At 36.9% G+C, this 22,146-nt stretch overlaps 1 protein-coding gene across 1 annotated transcript in view; it reads left to right on the forward strand.

The window, feature by feature from the left end:
* IL1RAPL1 (interleukin 1 receptor accessory protein like 1) overlaps positions 1-22,146 on the forward strand; it is a 753,247-nt gene that overhangs the window by 582,961 nt on the left and 148,140 nt on the right. Inside the window, exon 6 of the mRNA XM_054188558.1 lies at positions 3,292-3,366. Within this exon, the coding sequence (XP_054044533.1) occupies positions 3,292-3,366 (75 nt within the window). The remainder of the gene's footprint in view (positions 1-3,291; positions 3,367-22,146) is intronic.

Raw genomic sequence — 22,146 nt, forward strand, 5'->3', positions numbered from 1 at the left:
TGTCCATTAATGTTGCTATCTGTGGAGAGTGTAAACTTAAAAGGGAGCTGGCAAAATTCCCACCTCTGCCTCAGTCCATATACATACATTTGCAGGCTAATAAAAAAATAAAATAACAGACACTAAAGGTGTTGATTGACTGAGGACACATTTCCTTTGAAAATCTGATATTTTAAAAGTACCGAGTTATTAAAATTATTTTCCTTGCCTATATTACTCCCATTCACAGTATTCCTCTACAGCCTAAAACTCTGGAATGCAGAACACCCAGGGATGCTTTTGCTTTTCCAGATGGGTGAAGGAGTTGGCTCTGGGGGATATGATTGCTTGTAGTATAGATATACCCACCACGCTGTTAGGTTGGTAGGCATCAATAGGGAATGCAACACTGAAATACTGATATTTGCCCCAATTTAGAGAGCTTAGAGATGCACTGCTGTATTAAGCATTATTCTTCCTGGCCACAAATATTGGTAACTATCACTATAAAATAAGTATACAACAGAGTTAATCTCTGGTGTATCTTGGTTTAATGTTGATTAGAATTTTCACGTACTCATGGATGATGGGACAGAGTGCAGTCTCAGCAAAATGGGAGGAATGGGTGACAAAGTGAAGGGTAGGGCTGCTGTTTAGGGAGAGTTTGACAAACTGCAGAAAGTCATGGAGTCCAACAAAGCCTAATGACACGTCTTGCTCTAGAATTGGAATAACCCTGCGCACAGTGTAGAACCAGGGAGTGACTGAATAGGAAAAAGCTTTGCAGGAAAGGTCCTGGCAGCCAGGTGGACAGTAAGTTGAACATGAGTTGGCAAAGGCCAACTGCACAGCTCTTGGCAAGAATTTAGCAGGTCCAGGAGGATGATCCTTCACATGTATTTAGCATCTGTGAGGGCACATCTGGAATGCTGTGTCAAATTTTGGGCTCCCTGCTGTACAAAAAGACATGGACATAGTGGATGGAGTCTAGTTCAGGGCCACAAGGTGGTTGGGGGCTGGAATGCCTGAAGTGGAGAAATATCCATTCACAGAGATGTTCAAAATATGACTGGATGAGGTCCTCACAACCTGCTCTATTGGACCTGCTTTGAGGGGAAGGTTGGACCACTTGGCCTCCAGAGGGTCTTTCTGACCTACATGCTCCTGTGATTCTGATACATCAGTTATGCGTGTAATTTATTATTTTCAGTAACATTTTCTCTGTTATATTATCTATTGAATCTCACAAGTTATGGGAAAATTAAATTGGGCACAAATTTTATAATAACTTCATAATACATATATTAATATTCTGTGCCTATTCGTTTAAAAGTAGGAAGCCTCTTAGAGACCTGAAGTACAGGACCACAAAAATAATGTCGATCTTTGCTTAAATTGAGGAAAATACTGTTTTATAATCTACTTATTTGTTACACTTGGATTATTATAGTTACTATAATATCATCAGTTACTATATCTTTACTTACAATGAGAGAACTTTGTTTGCTCGAAGAGTTTCAAAACAGATTTAGAACAACAGTGACTCAGAAGACATTATCTGATGAATGGTAATTGAGTTGAGAATGACAGAACTGCAAAACTAAATTTAAATTCATAGTGGATGGTGTTTAAAATATGGCAATGTGCTGATAAATTATGAGCCTTTACAGAGAAGTTAAGAAATGGGAATGACTAATTTTGCAGTTTAAGAAAAAGTATATTTTGAATCCTTTTCCCTTCCACCCACTTTAGCCTCCAAGAAAAAGAAACATTAAAAAAAAGAGACAAAGAAAGCTAAAAAGCATTCAAATTGTTGTAAAGAGAAGTAACAGCCCAGAGATGTTGCTGAAAAGTCTTTCACAGCTGTGCCTCTCTCCAAAGTGTGTAATGCAGAATGATTTCCTGTAGAGAGTAGAAGCTGTTGTTGGAAAAATGAACTGAAAGAGGGTCTGTGGATCAAATCCAGTCCTTTTCCCATGCTTGAAGAGATATGTTGATTCAGTCCTAGATCTGATGGATCAACATCCCAGACACCAATTGGGTGGGTTTATGCTCTGGTCAGAAAAAGGAGAACCTCTGTATAGCAGAAACATATGAGTTGATAATGGATCCATTCTGTAATTGCTGCAGAGTTGAAATTAATACTGTAGATTTTGAAGGGCACTGATAATTCAATCAAAGAGCATAGGAAACATAGTAAAGAGAACTAAACCTCTTCTGCAATTCAATTGACAGGAGACGAGAGTGTTTAGTAGATTAAACCCATACACACGTGGATGTGTGTGTGTGAGTAAGAAAGGAAACAGTGATTTTGACAAGTTGGAGGGAACAAATATTATAGAGTTATATCAAAATGTCAAATGTACTTTAAATCTCTGACAGCCCATAATCTGTGTTAAAGATTGAAGTACAAATTAATGTTGAAAAGCAAAATATCAAAATGTTCCAGGTGACTACAAAAGTTGGAGCTTTCCCATGAACATTTACTATCAATTTTAAAGAAAAAATAAATGAATGTCCTTTTTTCATATAGTATACACTCATCTGTCAGAGATCAGTAAAGAGTATGCTTGCTGACAACAACAAAAATAGTAATAATCAATGTCACTTCTATGAATTAAGTATACAGATGATGAATCTAGTAGAATAGTTGCACTATTTAGCTGTATGGTTTGAACATGCTTCAATCAAATCTTCAGAAGATTTTTGACCACTACAAAACTCCTATTTCCCAATTTGCTTAAGTCTACTAATATCATTTCAGGGTAGATCAAAAGGGAGGAAGGAAGTCATCTTATTAGGAATCTTGACATTATTTCACTATATCCATCCCTTGGATTTTGAAAACTGAGCTTTTTTGTAGTACTCCACTTTCAAAAGTTTCAGTGACTAATATATTTTTAAATAAAAATTTTATCAAATATTCAGGTTTTTTGACAGCAATTTAGTTTATATTATTTCTCAATTAATTACTATATTTGATAAAAAAATAATTAAATAACAAACTAGGAAATGCTGGATAATATTTATGAAAAGACAAAATTGTAACATGTCAATGCATGGTTTTTGTGAAGGTTTAAAGAGATTACTTTTTTTAACAAAAATGCCTTCAATACCTTAGCATGTGAAAGACACTAAATTTTGGTGCTATATTTACTCTCTAAGCAAAAACATTTACAGCTACTGAAGGCATGAACATTATTGAAAAAAAAGAAAAACTGAAGCATTCCTGAAACATTAGGTATAAAATCAAGTCTTATTCTACCCAATCATAATCAGAAAAATATATATGTGAATTTCTTTCTTTTCTAGCACCACTAACAGATAAACCACCAAAGCTTTTACACCCCTTGGAGACTAAGCTAACAATTCAGGAGACCCAGTTAGGTAAGTAGCAAACACATCATTTCTATTCAAATTGTATGAAGGTATTTGATACGTTAATGTGTGATGGTAATGTGATGGTATGTTGGCATTAATAATTTAATTGAAAAGGCATTAAACATACTTTATTTCCATGCAGACAGGTATCATATAATATCTAGATGATTGTTGTTCGCAAAAAAATGGTAGTAATTAACACTGAATACTAAGCTTTTTAATATTACTGATACTGGTTTTTACCTTTGCTGAAAATCTATAGTTATAAGTGTACCTGAACTTTTCTTTGTAAACTTCCCCTTTTCTGTACATTTTTATATATATATATTTACTGTGGGATTTTGTGGTTTAAATTTTACTTTGGCGATTACTTACGGAATTGCAAAGATGTTCTGTAATTATAAACGTTATGCTGGTCTAAAACCATCCAGCAAACATTCAGAAGTTAACATAATAGCATCTGATTATTCTGAATGTACAAATATATATGCAAAGATGAGTGGAGAGAAACTGATGCACGAAGAACATTTTGTTTCACTTTTTCTAGCCTAGTTGATGGTGGTTATGTTTTGTCACTTTGGTCTCCTGCTGCTGTACAGGTAATTAAGGCTCCAAAGCTAAGTGCATGAGTTTGCAGGGTATAACAATCCATCTCCTTTGTGGATTGACACAGAGGGCAACTTGTAAGAAACAAACAATCCTCGGTAGGTTGCACTGGAATTAGGCTTTGGTGTCAGAACAGTAACCTGTTGATAGATCTTCTAGCATGTTAGCTACAGAAACAAATGGAAGAAAATCTGGTGGTTGTCTAAATCTCATAGGAAAAAAAAAATAAATAAAGCAAGCAAAACTCAGTACGTTGTGCAGCACAACACCAGAAAAAGCAGAAGGCTTGCAAATTAATTCTGACAGTCATTGGCAGAACATTTTATGCTGCTTGCCAGCCTATGGCCAATAGTGGCCAGAGAATAATACATCATTATTTTTTTTTTATTTTCATAAAATATTACTTTAAATGATTCATTCTGTTGAAGCAATATTCTGAGATCCTGTTATACATGTTTTCAGAAACAATTATATAAAAGGAGAGATGTAACATATTTCCTTCTGGAGCTAATTTCTGACGTTCTTCTGAAGTATTTTTTCTGAAATACCAACTCAGAAAACTTTTCCTGTATGACAATCCTAGATGATTTTACCTTTTCATTTGCACATAAGCCTGGGGAACAGAAAGCGAAGTGACTCCACACATTTTATTCTGAACTACTGTTGCTTACTGAGATATTTTTGATGAAGAAAACAAAAGGCAGAACCTTTTTAGGGTTTGATGTTGTCTTGCTAAATATACTGTATGCATGAGAATATTTCAATAAGAGTGCAAGTATTAATGGCTAACTAGAGGCTTTTTATTTATGATTTTTAGAATCAAGCATATATTTGATTTCTCATAGTTCTAAGAAACAGATTAAATAATTTGAGAAGTGCATGGTTTGTAACAGACACATTTCAGAAAACTAAATAGCTATTGAAGAATATGAAAGAGTTAATTTGCAAACATGACTTTCAGATACAGATGGTAAGGTCTGACCGTAAATGAATGTGAAGTTATAATATTTAGCTTTATATCAAGAAGCTACAAGAATATATTAATTTGTTGATTAAAAGCCTGTAAAAAAGCCTGTGAGAACTGAAGCAAGTGCAAAAAAGTGATAGTTCCCTGACAAGAAAATCATGTTGTTCCGCTCTTAGACTTAATGTCTTGGTTCTGCTGGATAACATTTGAAAGGTCTATGTTTCATTTTCACTGAAGAAAACTAGTGTTCATTTCCAGGGGCCAGTTCATACCCTGCAAAAAATGCAAAATATTTTAATGTTGGAAAGATATCAAGATTCACTTAGCCAAACCTTAGACAGTAACCTAAGCCAGCAGCCTCCTACTCAATAGAGGCTAGGGGTGACCACATGTTGCAGACTGGTCTAGACACTGCCAAAAAACATGCTGGTCCTCCAGAATGCGTTTGGGATGATGTGTTTGTCTTTATTTGGATAATAAACGTGTTGGTGGAAAGGGGAAAAGTGGAATGGGTGGCACAGAAAAGGGAGGGCAAGGAACCAAGCTTGAGGTAGTTTGGGGTTTCATTAGCAGGTCACCAGTCAGTGCGGTGGGGAGCTGGGGCAATCCCCGTTCACCCCCACATTTCTCTGCTTCTCACCTCACAGTCCTCCACCTTGAGTTGGAAATGAAGCAGGTTGCAAGTGTCAGGGCATGCCCTTGGGGGTGGATACATGATTTACAGGGATGTGCTTCCGCAGGTGTACATGGTGTGCTGAAACGTCAATAGTGATGGTTCACCTCAAAATTTTCCCCTGCTGGCAGGCCTCTGGGGAATGGTGCTGAGCACACTTTTGAGGAAATCCTCAGTAATTCCGGTGTGTTTGCTGCTGAAGGAGCTACTGGAGTTCAGTTCTTAAACAGGGTACTTCCATGCAGTGTCTAAGGCAAGGTGGGAAGGTTCCAGGCATATCTCATTCATTTGGCTCCCGCACTGCTGAGCGACAGAGATATCTGATATTTATTGTTGAGGTACATTAGTCTCTTCTATACACCAGCAATTAAAACTAATGTCATGGGACCAAGTACTTGTATTATTGTGTTGCATGGCTTCCATAGAACAGCATCAGAGGAAGGAATGTTTTTCTCTAAGCGGTGACTGATAGAGTGCTATGGCACAAGCAAATGCAGTTTGACTTGCTAAGACAAAAGGAAAGAAACTAGAGCCATAGAATCTGCACTCCTCGGTCTCATGAACCTACAGGCTCCCATCAGACTGCTGCTATCTGCAGTCAGTCCTGGGAAAGGCGTCCTGCTGTTCACCTGATGTTTGGGAGAGCGTTAAGAATGGCTGCACTGCAACAAGCAACCTTAGAGAGTCACAGAAATCTTGAGAGCTCGTCTGAAATATCTTCTTATCACATTGAATAGTAACCAGAAAAGCAGAAGGTGGAAGCACAGGGTAGAAATTGAAGGAGAAATTCATTTCTCAAAGGCTTTTCTTAAAAGACAGCATGACACAGCCAAGACACAAAGCAGAAAAATCCTAGATGAGGAACGAAAGATTTGTTCCCCACTTATCCTGTTCTGCATTTAATGTTTTTTGTGTGTAACTTCATTTCCAGTTTTTTAATCAATAACTTAATCCCGTTGTAAGGGTTAAAGTACTGTTTTCTTTTTAAGCTATTCTCCTGTTAAAAGGGTTCTTACGTAGCTGTGGTGACCTCAATATAAACTGCTTCCCTGGAAATAATGACCCCAGATAAAATATTATGTCAAATACAGTATTCAGAAGTATGCAGGCTACAAGAAGCTTGGAGCTATAAAGAGATGAGGAGTGTTTCCCACTCAGCTCTGAGACGCTCTGTGGGCTGGCAGCAGCGTATGCTGGGGAGGGGAGAAAAGCAGGCAAGGAACAAGAGGCAAGGGGAAGCAAGGCACAGGTAAAGAACCACATAATGACCAAAGGAACTGCATTCCACAATATTCTTCCTCTTACCCTCAACACTCTAAAAAACTCAAATGAACAGGTCCCTTCTAATATAAAACCCCCTCATAATAATAATAAAAATACAAAAATTTCAGTTCAGACCTGTTCAGAAAGGAATCAACTAATATTGTTTCTTACATATGAAAAATCCTAAAACTTCAGATAAGTTTATTTTTAATTGTAGACTAGTGTAGATGTTACATATTTATGATATAAATATATCATATCCATGATATGTATATTTATATAAAAATTATGTTCTGTTTTTCTATATTGGTAAATTCTGAGTCTTTTCAGGTTCACCTGTTTTTCAGGCAACATTGTTTTTCCCATCAGCACTGTGAAATATCTGTCCTCCTCAAGGAAACAGGAAGAACACTTTTAGTCTGACTCAAGAAAATTTGATTTTAGTACCCAGTTGGTCCATCTTCATGTTCCTAAAGAAGACAGGTGTGTCTCCACAACAGACAGTAATGGATCTGAATTAAAAAAAAAAAAAAAAAAACACAACAGAAAGACAATCAAGCAAACTCAATAATTATTTTAAACACCTAACAAGTTTGTCAGCCTTTGTCCTCCCCGTTTTTCAATGTGTTTCCTGGTTGTGCACAAGGCTGTAATGTGAAATGCCAAAATTCACCTAGAAAAATAAAGCAATTGTTGAATTACTTTTAGCTAGGCTTGATGTTAGAGAAAACTAAAAAGAAGTAAAGGATTTCCAACACTATATGAATGGACATAAAAGATAAGTTTGGACAGGCACCTAAGCACTTATTCTGTCATCTGAATGAAATGAATTTTCCTGAATTTCATCCAACGTGAGAAAATTATTCTTGTGACCAAATATGCAGTGGATGCTTTTTCCTATGTGATTTTAGTGCATTATTTCAATAAAATTAAATTGACTGTTACTTAGTGAATTGGAGCTTCCTTCTTTCTTCCCCTTCCCCACACACATTCAAGAAAAAAATATCACTAAAATAGCTTTTAATGTATTATTTCAAAAGTAAGAATACAAAGACGTTCCAGAGGTAAATCATCAGGGAGAATAGAATGCTACTTCATTTATAGCACTATGTTGTCAAAAAAATCTTCCTTACAAATTGGCCTTGTTAATGATAAAAGCCCTTCTTACCTAGCTTAATCAGTAGCTGTATAAGTAAATTAACTAAAGTGATATGAAAGAACTAGCAATCTCTGCCTCAATTCAGGATAAGAATTAAAATTAAATAATATCTAAAATTATTAATTTTTGTCTCTACATATTTCATCTAAACACTGTATTCACTCTGTAACAGGAATAGAATTTTTTTCATTATGATATAGGGATTTTTAAGTTTATCTATTTGATTACACACATTCTTTAAACCAAATTGATCTTTTTTTCAATCATGTGATTCAGTTGGATGCTTTAGTTCTTTGATATATTCTATGATTAGATTAACATAATATGGACAACAGTTTCACGTGGGAATAATCAAAACTGTAAATTCAAAATTTACTTCAAACATATCAAATATTTTTTTGTTTTATTGGGGTTTTCCTTTCCCTCATCCACAAAGTGGGTCACCTTGTCATAGAAGAAGATCAGGTTAGTCAAGCAGGACCTGCGCTTCATAAACCCATGCTGACTGGGCCTGATGGGCTGTTTGTCCTGTGTGTGCCACGTGATGGCACTAAAGATGATCTGCTCCATAACCTTCCTCAGCACCGAGTTCAGACTGATGGGGCCTGTAAATTCGCTGGATCCTCCTTCTGGCCCTTCTTGTGGTTGGGGGTCACATCTGCTATCTTCCAGTCAGCTGGGACCTCCCTGGTTAGCCAGGACTGCTGATGGAAAATGGCGTGGTGAGCACTTCTTCCAGGTCCCTACTGTTTTACACAATCTACTGGAAAGACAGAATATAATTTTCAAATTTTTTCTTGGCATTTTCAGCTGAGCTTTCCAATTGGAGAAGCATAGCATAGAAGTATGTTCCCAAAGTAAAAATGGACTGAGGACTTCCAAAGTTTTTGGCTCAGGGGGAAAGAAAAGAAAAAAATCTAGTGTGGAAGAAAATAATAAGGGAGAATTTAATCACTAAGATCTGATTATTATTAAAAAAAAAGAAATATGTTTCCTAGGAACCCTACAGACCCTTCTTTAGACTTTCAACCTTCAGATTGCGTTAATCCAACTATTCTGTAGGTGAGGCTGTCCATGAATGGCCAAACATAGTTTACAAAAAAACAGAGAATAAGCGAGTCAGAGACATTAAAATGCACTAAATGAAAAGTTTGCAGTTACAGCTCAGTGACAACTTGTCAACAGTTTTTCCTTCCACTCTTTTTCCTAATTTAATCAAACCCTAAAAGATCGTAGTTAAGATAATTAGAAATAGCATATCTGTGTATTTAAAATGTTTATTTTTCTCTCTTTCTCCATCTCTATGTACATCTGAGAATAAATACATATACATCTATACCTAATCTCTCCATATATATGTAACATATATATGTTCCCATATAGATAAAACTTGACAGTACATTTGTACAAATTCTATCTCACTTTATTAATGCTTTTTTTAGAAAACTTTTATCTGAATTAATGATGGAATAATAAAACTTCTTTATTCATGTTAGATTATAATCCATTGAGAATTGTCAGCTCTACAGGGCACTATACACCATACTTATCTGAGGTACTTTCTGTGTTAAGCATCTAAATAAGATTTAATGCAATAAAAAGTGTCTGTTCAGTCTCTCTGCGACTATGTATGTTTCATTCTTTATGTACAGATTAGATATATGAGAATTTTCTATTTCAGACTGTTTGTGCAATTTTTCACATTTCCCATTAAAGTGGTAAACATCCAGTTATTTTTATAATGTGAGAGAAAACTGTGCAACCTCAAAAGATTTTCCATATCAGTTGGATAATCATCCAAAAGTTTGGATGATTGGAAAAGACTTTCTTAAACAGTCAAAAATCGTATGTCTCTTACTAGCAGAATAAAACATAGTCAGGTACAGCAAAACTTTTACAATAACTCTCTGTGGGAGACAGCAAGATACAACTTCTTGAAACCAGAATCATAATAAATACAAAATAGTATATACCATGAAATGCAGTTTAGAAGTAGGTGCATACTGTATATGATTTACGCCGTGTGAAACTATAGTCCTAAAAAGACTGTAATTGCATAAATTTGAAACATCAGGAGTCACATTATTCTGCGATCATTTTTGCCAGAGTTTTGGCTTCAAGCTACACTTTGTGTTTCTAAATTATATGTAGGCGCTTCATCATATCTAATGTTGAAAGACACCCAAGTGTTTCCTTGCAGACAAAACAAACAACGCTTAATGGTACTGTGGAAAAACATTAAAATGTTAATTAGTGAATATCAAAATCAAAATTTAATACTGTGTCCTAAGTACTTATCATTGATATCTATTTTAAGTTAATGATTGATAACAATTTTAAACTAATGAAGTCCTTCAGAATATTCTGCTTTAGAGATACAGATCTCTTGTGAGCTGCAATGGTCTTCGCATATAAAGCTGATCTCAGTAAAGGTGCCTTTGGGCTAGTGGTGTAACAACAAATGCTAGTACAGATTTTTTTCCCCAAGAATTAGTCTGCTTTCCAGTTCTAGAGTAAGTGCTTTCCAGCATTATTGGTGAAGTAAGCATGTGCTCATGCATTCCAAATTAGGAGTGGTTTTACAAGAAGCTGCTCTGAACATTGTTTTTGTCTTAGATGTACCATAGCTTTGTAGATTGTATTAAGGTTTAGTGCTGTACACAGGTTTCATTCTGAAAAATCCATCTATATCTGCATGCATTCTTAACGGTAATAATTATTGGGGATTTGAGAGTATGCCATGTCAATACAAAATGGAAAGTTATTTGGAGGAACACTGAGGGACTTAAATACTTGTGATAAATTCTTACAGTTTAGAACATCATAGTAGTATGAATATTCTGATAGTAGTATGAATATTCTGAAACAATCAATTAAACAGGATCCTTTTTATATTTACTAACAGATGTGTAACACTTAAAGTTCATATTGTTCATATCTAGGTGTTATTCTTGTCTGTTTACGTAGCATATTATGGATGAATACACAGGATATAGTACCTCCAGACATACTCAATCTGTGGCCGTATAGTGGCCAATTCACTAGCTATTTAATTTTATATTATATTTAATATCTGAAGAACTTGTAAATAATGAAAAAAAGACTCATGCTACATAGCATAATTGATTAAAAAAAAAAAGAATTTCAGCAATAGTTTATTTACGGTATGTATTGTAAACCTTCATGTAACACTTTGCTAATGACGAATGCATGACTAAGAACTATAGGTCAGTGAACTCCTTTGCTTTGGGTTAGGCTTGAGAATAACAGGATACATATGTTCATTCGCCCAAATTTCATATTTGACAAAAAATTAACAGCAATGTGTTAACACTTACATCCAATCATAACTTGTGCCCTAGATCCTTCTCAGAATGCACTGGACAGCTATAAGAAAAAGATTACACAACAGTATTTTCCACAATCTGTCCTCTTCTAATTTCTTATACTTTTGCCTAAGGTATAATTCTGACAATGGACTACTTAGTTACTTTTTCTTTTTTCCACACAAGAAAGTAAAATATCACTGGAAACAAGAGATTTATTATAAACATGAATACCTCCCATCATGGGAGTACACAAATCAGTGAGTTTATTCTTCATTGTAAAAACAAACAAATAAACAAACAAAAAGGGCAAAGTCCAAAACTGAAACTATTTGGAATTACTGTTGAGGAATGAAAAATCTTTAGTTGGCCCAGAGTGTTCAGAATGATTTAGTTACTATAGTAGACATATATGCAAATGCATTGCCAACAATTACAGTTCGACCTAGTTTAAGTCAAAAATTAAAATAAGGATTAAAATGCTGTTGTATTATATACTGGATTGGCACATACAAAGAATAACTCAGTATATTTGAAAGACTTTTCTATAAGCATTGGTACCCTGACTGCTGATTTAGTTATATGGATACTGCATCCTTTTTCAGCGTTATTTTATTCTGGGAGTTCCTTATATCAGTCTCTCCTTGAGGTTTGGAGAACAGGGTAATCAGAAAATGGTGTTTGGCTTCCAGGGCAGCCTGACCCAACACACCAACAGTTCAACAGAAAAAGGACTGTACAAACTTCTATTTTTACAGAAGAGAGAAGTCTGGGAAAGAGGCGCATTTTGGTACTGTTTCCTGGAATCTCTGGATGTGAAAACTCCTTTTTTTGGTGGTTTTTTTTTGTTGTTTTTTTGTTCTTTTTTTTTTCCTGTTTAAAATGCTTCTGACACAGTCACCATGAAAGATGAAGTTATCAAAAACATAAAAAACCATTTAGAGTCAGATGCACAAAAAATATGTAGATGCCTAACTTCCATTGCTGTCAATACCTTTGTGTTCCTGCTATTTATATGTTATGAAGACTGTTCACTTTGTCCAGCCTGAGACTTCTGGCTCGAAAGGTTCTTGAATTGGTCAGTGGAACCTCTCGAGGGCACACAACTTTACCTGGCAGCTAGGTTAGCCAGTAATGATGTGATGTTTCACCATTGCTTTAATGGGGTGTAAATCTGTGCTGCCCTGACTCCTGCCCCCTGTCACTCTCCTCTTCTTTCAGCCAGCTTCAGCACTCATCCTCACAGGGATTATGAGAAGGCTGAAAAGTAATCCCAAAGGAAAAAAACAAAACAAAACAAAACAATTTTTGCTACGTGGCTCGCTATGCTGATGGTGACAGGGGTGCAACAAACCTTAGTGACAAGACATGGTGAGAGAGGGAGTGCACAGCCAGGAGAAAAGTGGGGAGAAGATAATGTAAAGGTATTTTGGCCCAAACTGATTATGAAACATCACTCAATAGTTGGTCACAATAGGTTCCCCACAGGGTCGGTATAAATCAAGAGGCACCTGTGTGGCATAAATCGTGTCACATCAGAGTGGAACTGCTCTGCAGCTACCTGTCTTCCCATCAAGGTGGCTTTTGTCTGGACTCTGGCACACTGAGAACTCACTCCATTCACTGCATAGGATTTTAGACTCTGTTTAAACATCTGGGATGACATACCTGAAGTTGCAGTTTGTGAATATCTTCCTTCATGATACCTATACATTGGAGGTGAATGCTAGGCTTTCAAAAATATTTTAAATAGAGCTTTGAACACCATGAATTTTGTAACTGGAAATGTCATAGGTAAGGTATATCGTAGAAATTTATAGCCCAGGTCTTTTAGCATGTTTGTATTTTTGACTGATAAATTCATTGAAATGTAACTCCATAAACAGAGATATGTTAATGATTTACCATGACCAAACACAAGAGATAATTCCATTATTATTTTGATGTAATTTAAAGCTATACATGAATCACAGTGTTGCTTAATTGGCTATCTGGTATCCAGTTACAGAAACTTGAGAGCAACGAGCACATTTTACTGTGATAAAAGAAAAAAGTATATTAGTCATATAAACTCTTTAATTAGATATTCAGTTAATTTTGTTTATCAGTTGTTCTTGCTTCATCTTCTTTGTACTTTGTACTTTGTATATAAGTAAAAAGCATACTAGTTGATGGTTTTTGTTTTTCAGCAGAAATATACATGATAAATTAGTGATACTGGGAACAACATAGCAAATACTTTTTAAGAGTTGATTTTAGTCATATATAGCTCATCAAACTTCAAAGACAATTTTAATTTTAGCAGATGATATTTTCACTGGTAAACTTTCAGTCTTTTAATATTGTCATGTCAGAAGATTTATTTTTCAGACTTTTTTTTAGTTGTTCCTCTTAGTGGCATGAAAAAAATAATCTCAAGATTGTTCCTGTCTTTAAAATATTCCTTTGTTATGGGAAAAAAATACACTGACTTTAATACAACATGCACAAATAAGGTTATTGGCTCTACTTTATCTGTACAATACACTGAAAAGTTATTGTATGACTAATCTGAGGATTGTGGGTTATCTTATTTTTACTTTGTCTGACTTTATGTTATAGGCAATCATCAGTGAAAAGGGTTCCAAATTAATCATTTTAAAAGCAAGTCACTTTGCTTTTGAAATTCTTCCCTTTTTTTCTTTATACTGGAAACCAGAGTGTTCTGTAAGAATAGTGAGCTGCTGTGGTCTGCATCGTACGTGCCAAACTATCAAACCCCCACCCTCACTGCCTTCAGCGAGTGTTTGCACACATCCTTTTTCTCAACTCCATTTTGCTTAAGCTTTTTGTGTAATTAGAAGTAGAGTTCCAGCCTGAAGTAGATCAAAAGAGAAGACTGTACCAAGAGAAGTCAGTATCTCTCAGAGCTTGAACATCTCCTCCTTTGAACTTTGCTTGTCATTTAGAACCGTTAGCCTTATTATGGCAAGATGGTGCCACTGACCGATCTATCACTTAGTATTCTGAAGTATCCCTGCCCCTATCTCCTTTTTTGCTTTGTGGCAATCTGTTAACAAGTGTGGGTGTGGACCAACTCCTCTGAGCTGTCATAATATCCCAAGGCATGAAATGTAATTCATGAGGTTTTGTGTCCTAAATTCAGTATGCTTCGTTCAGAATTAGCCTAATGGATGAGGGGATCTGTGTGGGCCGTCACCCCACTGGGCGGATATTTCACTGCTGAGGCTGTGCCTGGAGGCAGCTCTCAACTGCCACAGTGGAGGAGGCTCCACTGGAGCATGGTTTATAAAAAGGCCATATTAATCTGGGGGCTGGATTACCCTCCAGATGGCAGCCCATGCTTTAGGGTTGAAATGAGCATAACTTCTTGGAAAGAAGAGAATTTAAAGCAGCCTGTTTCTAGGTCTGTATTCAGCATGTTTGAGCTTTTCAAGGAGTTGTCCAAATCCTCAGGACAGTAGAGGTTTCAGGCAGATGGAGAAGAGAGTAGAAAGACAAAGCTGAGAGAGACAGCAGACCAATCTAATGCGCCATAAGAAAAGCCTTAATTACCAGACTGCTGACAGTGGTGGTTAGCGACTGTAAGATTCCTTGGTAATCTTGATCCCAGGTAGATGTAGGTAAGGAATAAACCAAAGAGATTTGGGAGTGGAGCTGATTCTACTTCAGTACAAGTGCCTGGTGTGTTAGGTGTTACTTCTACAACTCCTCAACCCACACACACAGAGAAAAGCGTTGGACTGCCAGTAGCAGTTTACAAGCAAATCACGGATGAATAGTAGGACTTCATTAGTTAGACATGGCTGAAGATGGAAACTGTGGCATATGTATAATTGCTGGTTATTTCCAAGTCACTTAATCAGGGTCTCAAAAGTGACTGAGTTGTTGTAGATCAACTGAGCCTCAGTAACTGGCCCCAAGCAGCATTTCCTGAAATATGTATTTAGTACATTGTAAATACAAGCTAAAGCATTGATGAAGTTTAAGACAGCAGGATTTTTTATGCTTTTCAAATGGGTAACAGTACACATTATCACTTACGGTGGCACAGAAGATGTTATGCAATGCCTTAAACTGTGATAACACATTTATGAGTTAAAGAATAATACTGAATCCATACTGAATTATTTTTCTTAATATCTATTTTGTCTATTCAGAATGTAACAAGATACAGCTCCTTCACAATCAGTAAAGATAAATAGTTGAAATGACTGGGCCATTTTTACTTCTGTTGGAAAGCACTGAATTTTAAGTGCACACACGCTGCTGTGTACATCAAAAGTACATCAGATGTTATATTCTACTTTGAAACCTCAAAATCTTTTTCATATTCATTTCTGTTATCTGCTAGCAGTACAGCAATTTATCATACATGAATGAGATTTCTAGGAAGTTCCTTTTTTTTTCTTAGCTCTTCTTAAAGCAGAGTCATACCATTAAGTCTTTCTATCTTAAAAATGCATTCAATAGAGGAGGCTATTTATATGTATTTTTTATGACTTTTGCATACACAATGATAACTTATATGTCAGATTTGAAGGGTGTATTTCCATACCGTAAACATTTGTAATTTACCTACCCCCAAATGCATTATATATCGTACGGGTAAATAATGTGCACATGAATTTACTTTGTTTATTAAAATATAACATTATATTGTATTTGAATTAAACTTTTGGCTTTATTTTCAAGTTAATTAGAAAAAAACCCAACCAAACACAATAATCATAGAATCATAGAATCATAGGGTTGGAAGGGACCTCTGGAGACCATCTAGTCCAAGCCCCTGCCAGAGCAGGGTCACGTAGAGCAGGTTGCACAGGAAGGCATCCAGGCGGGTTTTGAATGTCTCCAGAGTTGGAGACTCCACCACCTCTCTGGGCAGCCTGTTCCGGTGCTCTGCCACACTCAAAGGAAAGAAGTTCCTTCTCATGTTTAGGTGGAAGTTCCTATGCTCAAGTCTGTGCCCATTACCTCTTGTCCTGTGCCCGGGCACCACTGAAAAGAGCTTGGCCCCATCCTCCTGACACCCACCCTTTAAGTATTTGTAAGTGTTGATAAGGTCCCCCCTCAGCTGTCTTTTTTCCAGACTGAAGAGACCCAAATCCCTCAGTCTTTCTTCATAAGAGAGGTGTTCGAGTCCCCTAATCATCTTGGTAGCTCTCTGCTGTACCCTCTCCAGCAGTTCCCTGTCCTTCTTGAACCGGGGAGCGCAGAACTGGACACAGTACTCCAGGTGCGGCCTCACCAAGGCAGAGTAGAGGGGGAGGATGACCTCCCTCAACCTGTTGGCCACACTCTTCTTGATGCACCCCAGGATGCCATTGGCCTTCTTGGCCACAAGGGCACATTGCTGGTTCATGGTCATCCTGTTGTCCACCAGGACTCCCAGGTCTCTTTCAGCTGAGCTGCTCTCCAGCAGGTCAGCCCCCAACCCATACTGGTGCATGGGGTTATTCCTCCCCAGGTGCAGCACCCTACACTTGCCCTTATTGAATTTCATAAGGTTCCTCTCTGCCCATTTCTCCAGCCTGTCCAGGTCTCTCTGTATGGCAGCACGGCCTTCTGGTGTGTCAGCCACTCCCCCCAAGCTTTGTGTCATCAGCAAACTTGCTGGGGGTGCACTCTATCCCCTCACCCAGGTCATTGACGAATATATTGAAGAGGACTGGACCCAGTACTGACCCCTGGGGAACACCACTCGTCACTGACCTCCAACTAGACTCTGTGCCCCTAACCACAACCCTCTGAGCTCTGTCTTTCAACCAGTTATCTATCCACCTTACTGTCCATTCATCAAGCCCACTCTTCCTAAGCTTCCCTATGAAGATGCTGTGGGAGACCGTGTCGAACGCCTTGCTTAAGTCAAGGTAGACCACATCTATCGCCTTCCCCTCATCTGTCCATCCAGTCAAGCCATTATAGAAGGCTATCAGATTAGTCAGACGTGACTTCCCCTTGGTGAATCCATGTTGAGTACTTCTGATAGCTTTCTTTTCCTCCACATGCCTTGAGATGACGCCCAGAATGAGCTGTTCCATCATTTTTCCAGGGATGGAGGTGAGGCTGACCAGCCTGTAGTTCCCAAGCTCCTCCTTCTTGCCTTTTTTGAAGACTGGAGTGACGTTGGCTTTCCTCCAGTCCTCAGGCACCTCACCTGTTCTCCAGAACCTTTCAAAGATGATGGAGAGCGGCCCAGCAATGACTTCCGCCAGCTCCCTCAGCACTCTCAGGTGCATCCCTTCAGGGCGGTTTTGTAGGTCATATTTTGCAGCACTGAAATATATTCTACTAGATCAGAAGATAAAAGTAACAAAATCGGAATAAAAGTAAAACTGGTATTTTGTTATAATTTTACAGTTCAAACTAGAGGAAATGTAAAACTATACAGTCTAAATAATGAAAAGCCAACATGATATGTAAGTGTCATCAGTTTTATTCCCTAGTAAATTCTATACATAAGAATATTTTTTATTCTTTTTATGAAGGATATAGAAGGATATATTGTTTTAAAGCCAGCAGTCTACCTTTAAATGTAGCTTTTTAAAGGTAAAATGTTGAATTCTGGCATCCACATGTTGCCAGTGTAGATTCAAGGCACAAGTAGGAGCAGATTACAGTAATTCTAGATTTTACGGGCTGTGTGGAATAGCAAGAAATCCATAAAATACATGTTATCTTACACACAGATGAGAAATCACATCCTGCATCATTGTCCTTATGGTAGTAAGCAACAAAAATGTTTTAAGAGACAAGAAGAAGTTGGATTTTATCAATTGGCTGTTTTCTAATAAATAAGAAAAAAGATAAATACATTACTGTTAAATACGGAGTTTAATATGGGAACTTAAACTGGGGAAAGACAATAAAAGGAAATTTTTTACAATAGGTTTCATTCTTCCTTATGCACCTGTGCTACTGAGTTCTGCCTACTTAAAACATTGATCGAAAGAATGTTTATTTTGCTCTAAGTAAAGATTGGAGAAGGTAAAAAAAAGAAAGAAAGAAAAAGAATCAAGAATCAGTTAATCATTAGTAAAGGTCAAGATGTAAAGATCTGTGTTGTCTCTCTAAATCAAACACGATAACAGAAATAAACTGAAAGTAGGTGGCTTGAGGGACAATCTCTTACATGCAGTTAAAGGAAATAATTTTTTTGCATTAATGTTAGGGTTTTTTTCTAATAGTGACTAATGCTGGGAGAAAGTGTCTCTGGCAGAATCTTTGCAAGAATTTTGATTAAAGTAGATAATATTTTTAAGGATGTTTAAATTATATATGTTTCTTGTAAAACTTCACTTTTTAAAAACATACTGGTTGCAGTAATAAGTTTGAAAATAAAAAAGTGAGGTGGAAGTCTAGCATACGTAAGTAATGATAAAACTAATTTCAGAAGTACTGCACTGAAAGGAATTCTAAGAGTTTCTCCACTCCCTAACTTCTCTGATTCTCTTTAGCCAATCAACTTCAGATATCTTTGCAATTTAAAGCCTTTCCAATTACATAAGATACATAGAGATTTAAGATTTTGCATCTCTCTACGGATGTAAATGATTCAGAAGCCTGAGGACAAATGAATCATTTCTGTACTGGAAAAACAATATAATTGTTTCTTTAAAAAGACTTAAAAAGCACTGTCAATATTTTATTCGATCTATATGTAAAGTATGGCTTCTCTCCTTGCCAGGCTTCACCCTCTAGGGCATTGTACTCTTTTCTCTTTGGTAATCTTCCCTGCATGCTGGAAATAGAGACTTTTACATACAATACTGCTGACATATGCATCCTTGACATAAAGGCCAAAGCCACCAAATTTTCTGTCAGTTCTGTTTCTTACATTTCTCTTTGCAAATAGTTGGCTTTCTCTATTACGACAGTGCCTACCTCCTCCTTATCACAGAAACTATAATTTATTTTCAATCAATTTTATTATCATAAATTTTTTTCTCCTGTGCTGAATAATGATGATTTTCTAGTCTGGGCTCTTCCTTCTCTTACTTATTACTCTTATTTCCCGAGAGTTATTCTAGTGTAACTGCAAAGGATTATCTGGGATTCAAGCACTGTGCCTTTTGCACTCCTAGCATACCTGCCAGTGATGGACTGCTCTCCACTTCTCTATCTGAGAGACATTTAAAAGACAACTATTCAGTTTCCAATTAGTCTTTGGCTATACCGCTAGCAGAGCTGGGACAGGCAGCAGTAAAGCAAGAAAGATTTGCGTGAAAGAACATTTTTTGGAACAGCAAAAGCTTCATAAATGGTAGTTCCTGTGATGAAAGGGGCTTCCCCTCCTGCTGACGTTTCACCCAAATACCCTGAGAGTAGAAGAGACTTTCTCCTTCTCCAGGATCCTCCATAAAAGTGACAGATAAATCATTGAACGAGAGGAAGTCATTTTCTCAGAAGCCTCTTCATCTTTGCACATCCTTACCTGAACTCACCAGAGGAGCATCAAAAATCCTCCAACACTCAGATACCTGTACATTTCATACATGGCAAAAAAAAAAGCTAATGCAAGTATCATCCTCTTTCAGACTACTCGTTGCTGAAATACATTTACCAGTGACGGCCAGGAAGAGCAAACTATAACTGAAATAATTAAAACTTTCTGGGTTCACAGTCTCCACATATTTTTACATATGTTTGGTTTGTCACAAACAAAAACTGTGAGCTTTTGGAGGAAAGACTTCTATTCTACTGTGTATGGACTGTCTACAACAATGCCCAACTAGTGACACCTGGTCATAGTAGCTGTTATCACAATAGCAATAATTGTTTTGCTCTTTCCTGGCAAAGAGATTTAGATTACAGTTATTGCTCCTCAGTCTCTTCTCCACTGTGCTCACCTTTCCATGAACCCTATAAAGCCCTCAACACTGTAAAGGACGCTGTCTTCTCCTTCTTCCTTCACTATCATCTTCCCAGTCAAGAACAGAAAGGCAAAGAAGAAAAGGGCAAAATTTATTCCATACAGTACAAATATTTCTGGAAATGATACTAGATAAATAAAAAAATCTACATGATCTATTGAATAACCTTCTTATTAGAAGGCATGTTGCAATGCCAGTCACCCCACAGGACTCCATGAAAAGAGAAGCCACCAGTGATCCTTTGCAGTGTTCATTTGACATTTCTGGCTACTGAAAACTCTGTCAGGTCATAGCGTAAGTCTTTGCACTAAGATACAAAACTAAGGAGTCCTTGCACTAAGATACAAAAATATGCTGTTTAGCATAGCTTGCATTTATTATTTCAACAGCTTTGCAAGGAATCAGACCATGTGTTTGGGTGCATCCATCATCTATCCAAACTACCATTTTTCATGGGAAATAAAATGTAAAGAAAATCTTTTTCATGCATACATGTAGTGATTACAGATTTCAAGGCAGTATTTATTAGTACTCTTCTCCACACTGATCCCAAATGATCATTATGTGCAGGCAGAAGCCTATTCATATTTCACCAACACAGAGAATGTCTTCCCATCTCTGGCGCTACCTCACTTCTGGAATGGACTAAACTGATAAGAAATGCTAAAATGCATACTATTGAATTCAGCGCACTTTCTTGCCTTTTGTTAGACCACGTTGTATCAGCAATATAGTTTCTGTGACTTAATGAGCTATGCATGCATGAACTTGTGAGACATCACACACAAATTTCCTCATTAGCAGTTTACGTAGTTATGGAAAGAAACATTGTGTAGAAATGCTTAATGAAACATGTGAGCGCTTTTTATATGCTCACAGCATCTTTTGCTGTGTTCCATATTCATGGCAGATTTTTCCCCTGAGTACTTTGTGTATTCCTTATCTCTGTTATCAGACATTGATTTCTAATTATAGCTATGATATTTAGAATTGAAATCTTGCAATATATTATGTCTGGAGTTCTGTCCAAATTTCAGTAAACAGCCTGAACTTTAGAAATAACTTCAAAGATAATCAAGGTATCCTTCAAAGACCTCTAACCAAACAGTTGGCTCTGAGAAAGCAAAAAAGATGTGTCTGGTAATTAGTGTAGGAAATAAGTAGATTGGGAGACTAGGTATAACGGGCATAAACAGAGAGCCTCCAGGAGAATGAAAAATCAAAGCTATTCAAAACCAAAAGTTCAGGCATCAGGCAGTGAGAATGCAAGAACACAAACCCTCTGCTAACAAGGAAAATGGTCCTCACAGGGGTTGAGGAAAAACAAGCAAAGACTGTGAAAGAGCAGAACAAGAGGAGGGAATTGTGATGTAAAACATAGCCACAGCCCTTTACGGAGAATATCATTAGGACAACACATGGTCCCCATTGTGTGACAGAGGAAAGGAAAATCCCCAGACTGCCTCATTGAGGTGGTGTAGGGTGCCACAAGAAGCAGCAAAATGCAGAAGGGAAGGAGGATATGTATTGGGGGACTGCATGATGCCTGTAATGGAAGGGCATAAGGTCATAGCAGAAAAAAATCTCTCTTGCTCATGCTGCCAGGATTACAACAGATATCATGTAAGAGATTCCTTAATAATCTTCTAATTGGGTTAATGCCAGCCTGCAAGGCTAATACTGATTCCTTCTGTTTGTTAAATGAAAACTGAAAGAAATGTAAACAAATTCTGCTGGATGAAGTATACTCATTTTCTAATTATATTAGACCATGCTGGGTTATAATTATCCAGTTGTGTTTCTGATGAATATTTATACATAAAAGCATATTTCAGTAAGTATAAGTATCAGAAAATATGATGCATGTGTCAGAAAGTACGATTCTTCTATTTCCTGGCCAGGGAAAAAAAAAGGAA

This window comes from Rissa tridactyla, chromosome 1 (genome assembly GCF_028500815.1).
Source record: "Rissa tridactyla isolate bRisTri1 chromosome 1, bRisTri1.patW.cur.20221130, whole genome shotgun sequence".
Classification (NCBI taxonomy): domain Eukaryota; kingdom Metazoa; phylum Chordata; class Aves; order Charadriiformes; family Laridae; genus Rissa; species Rissa tridactyla.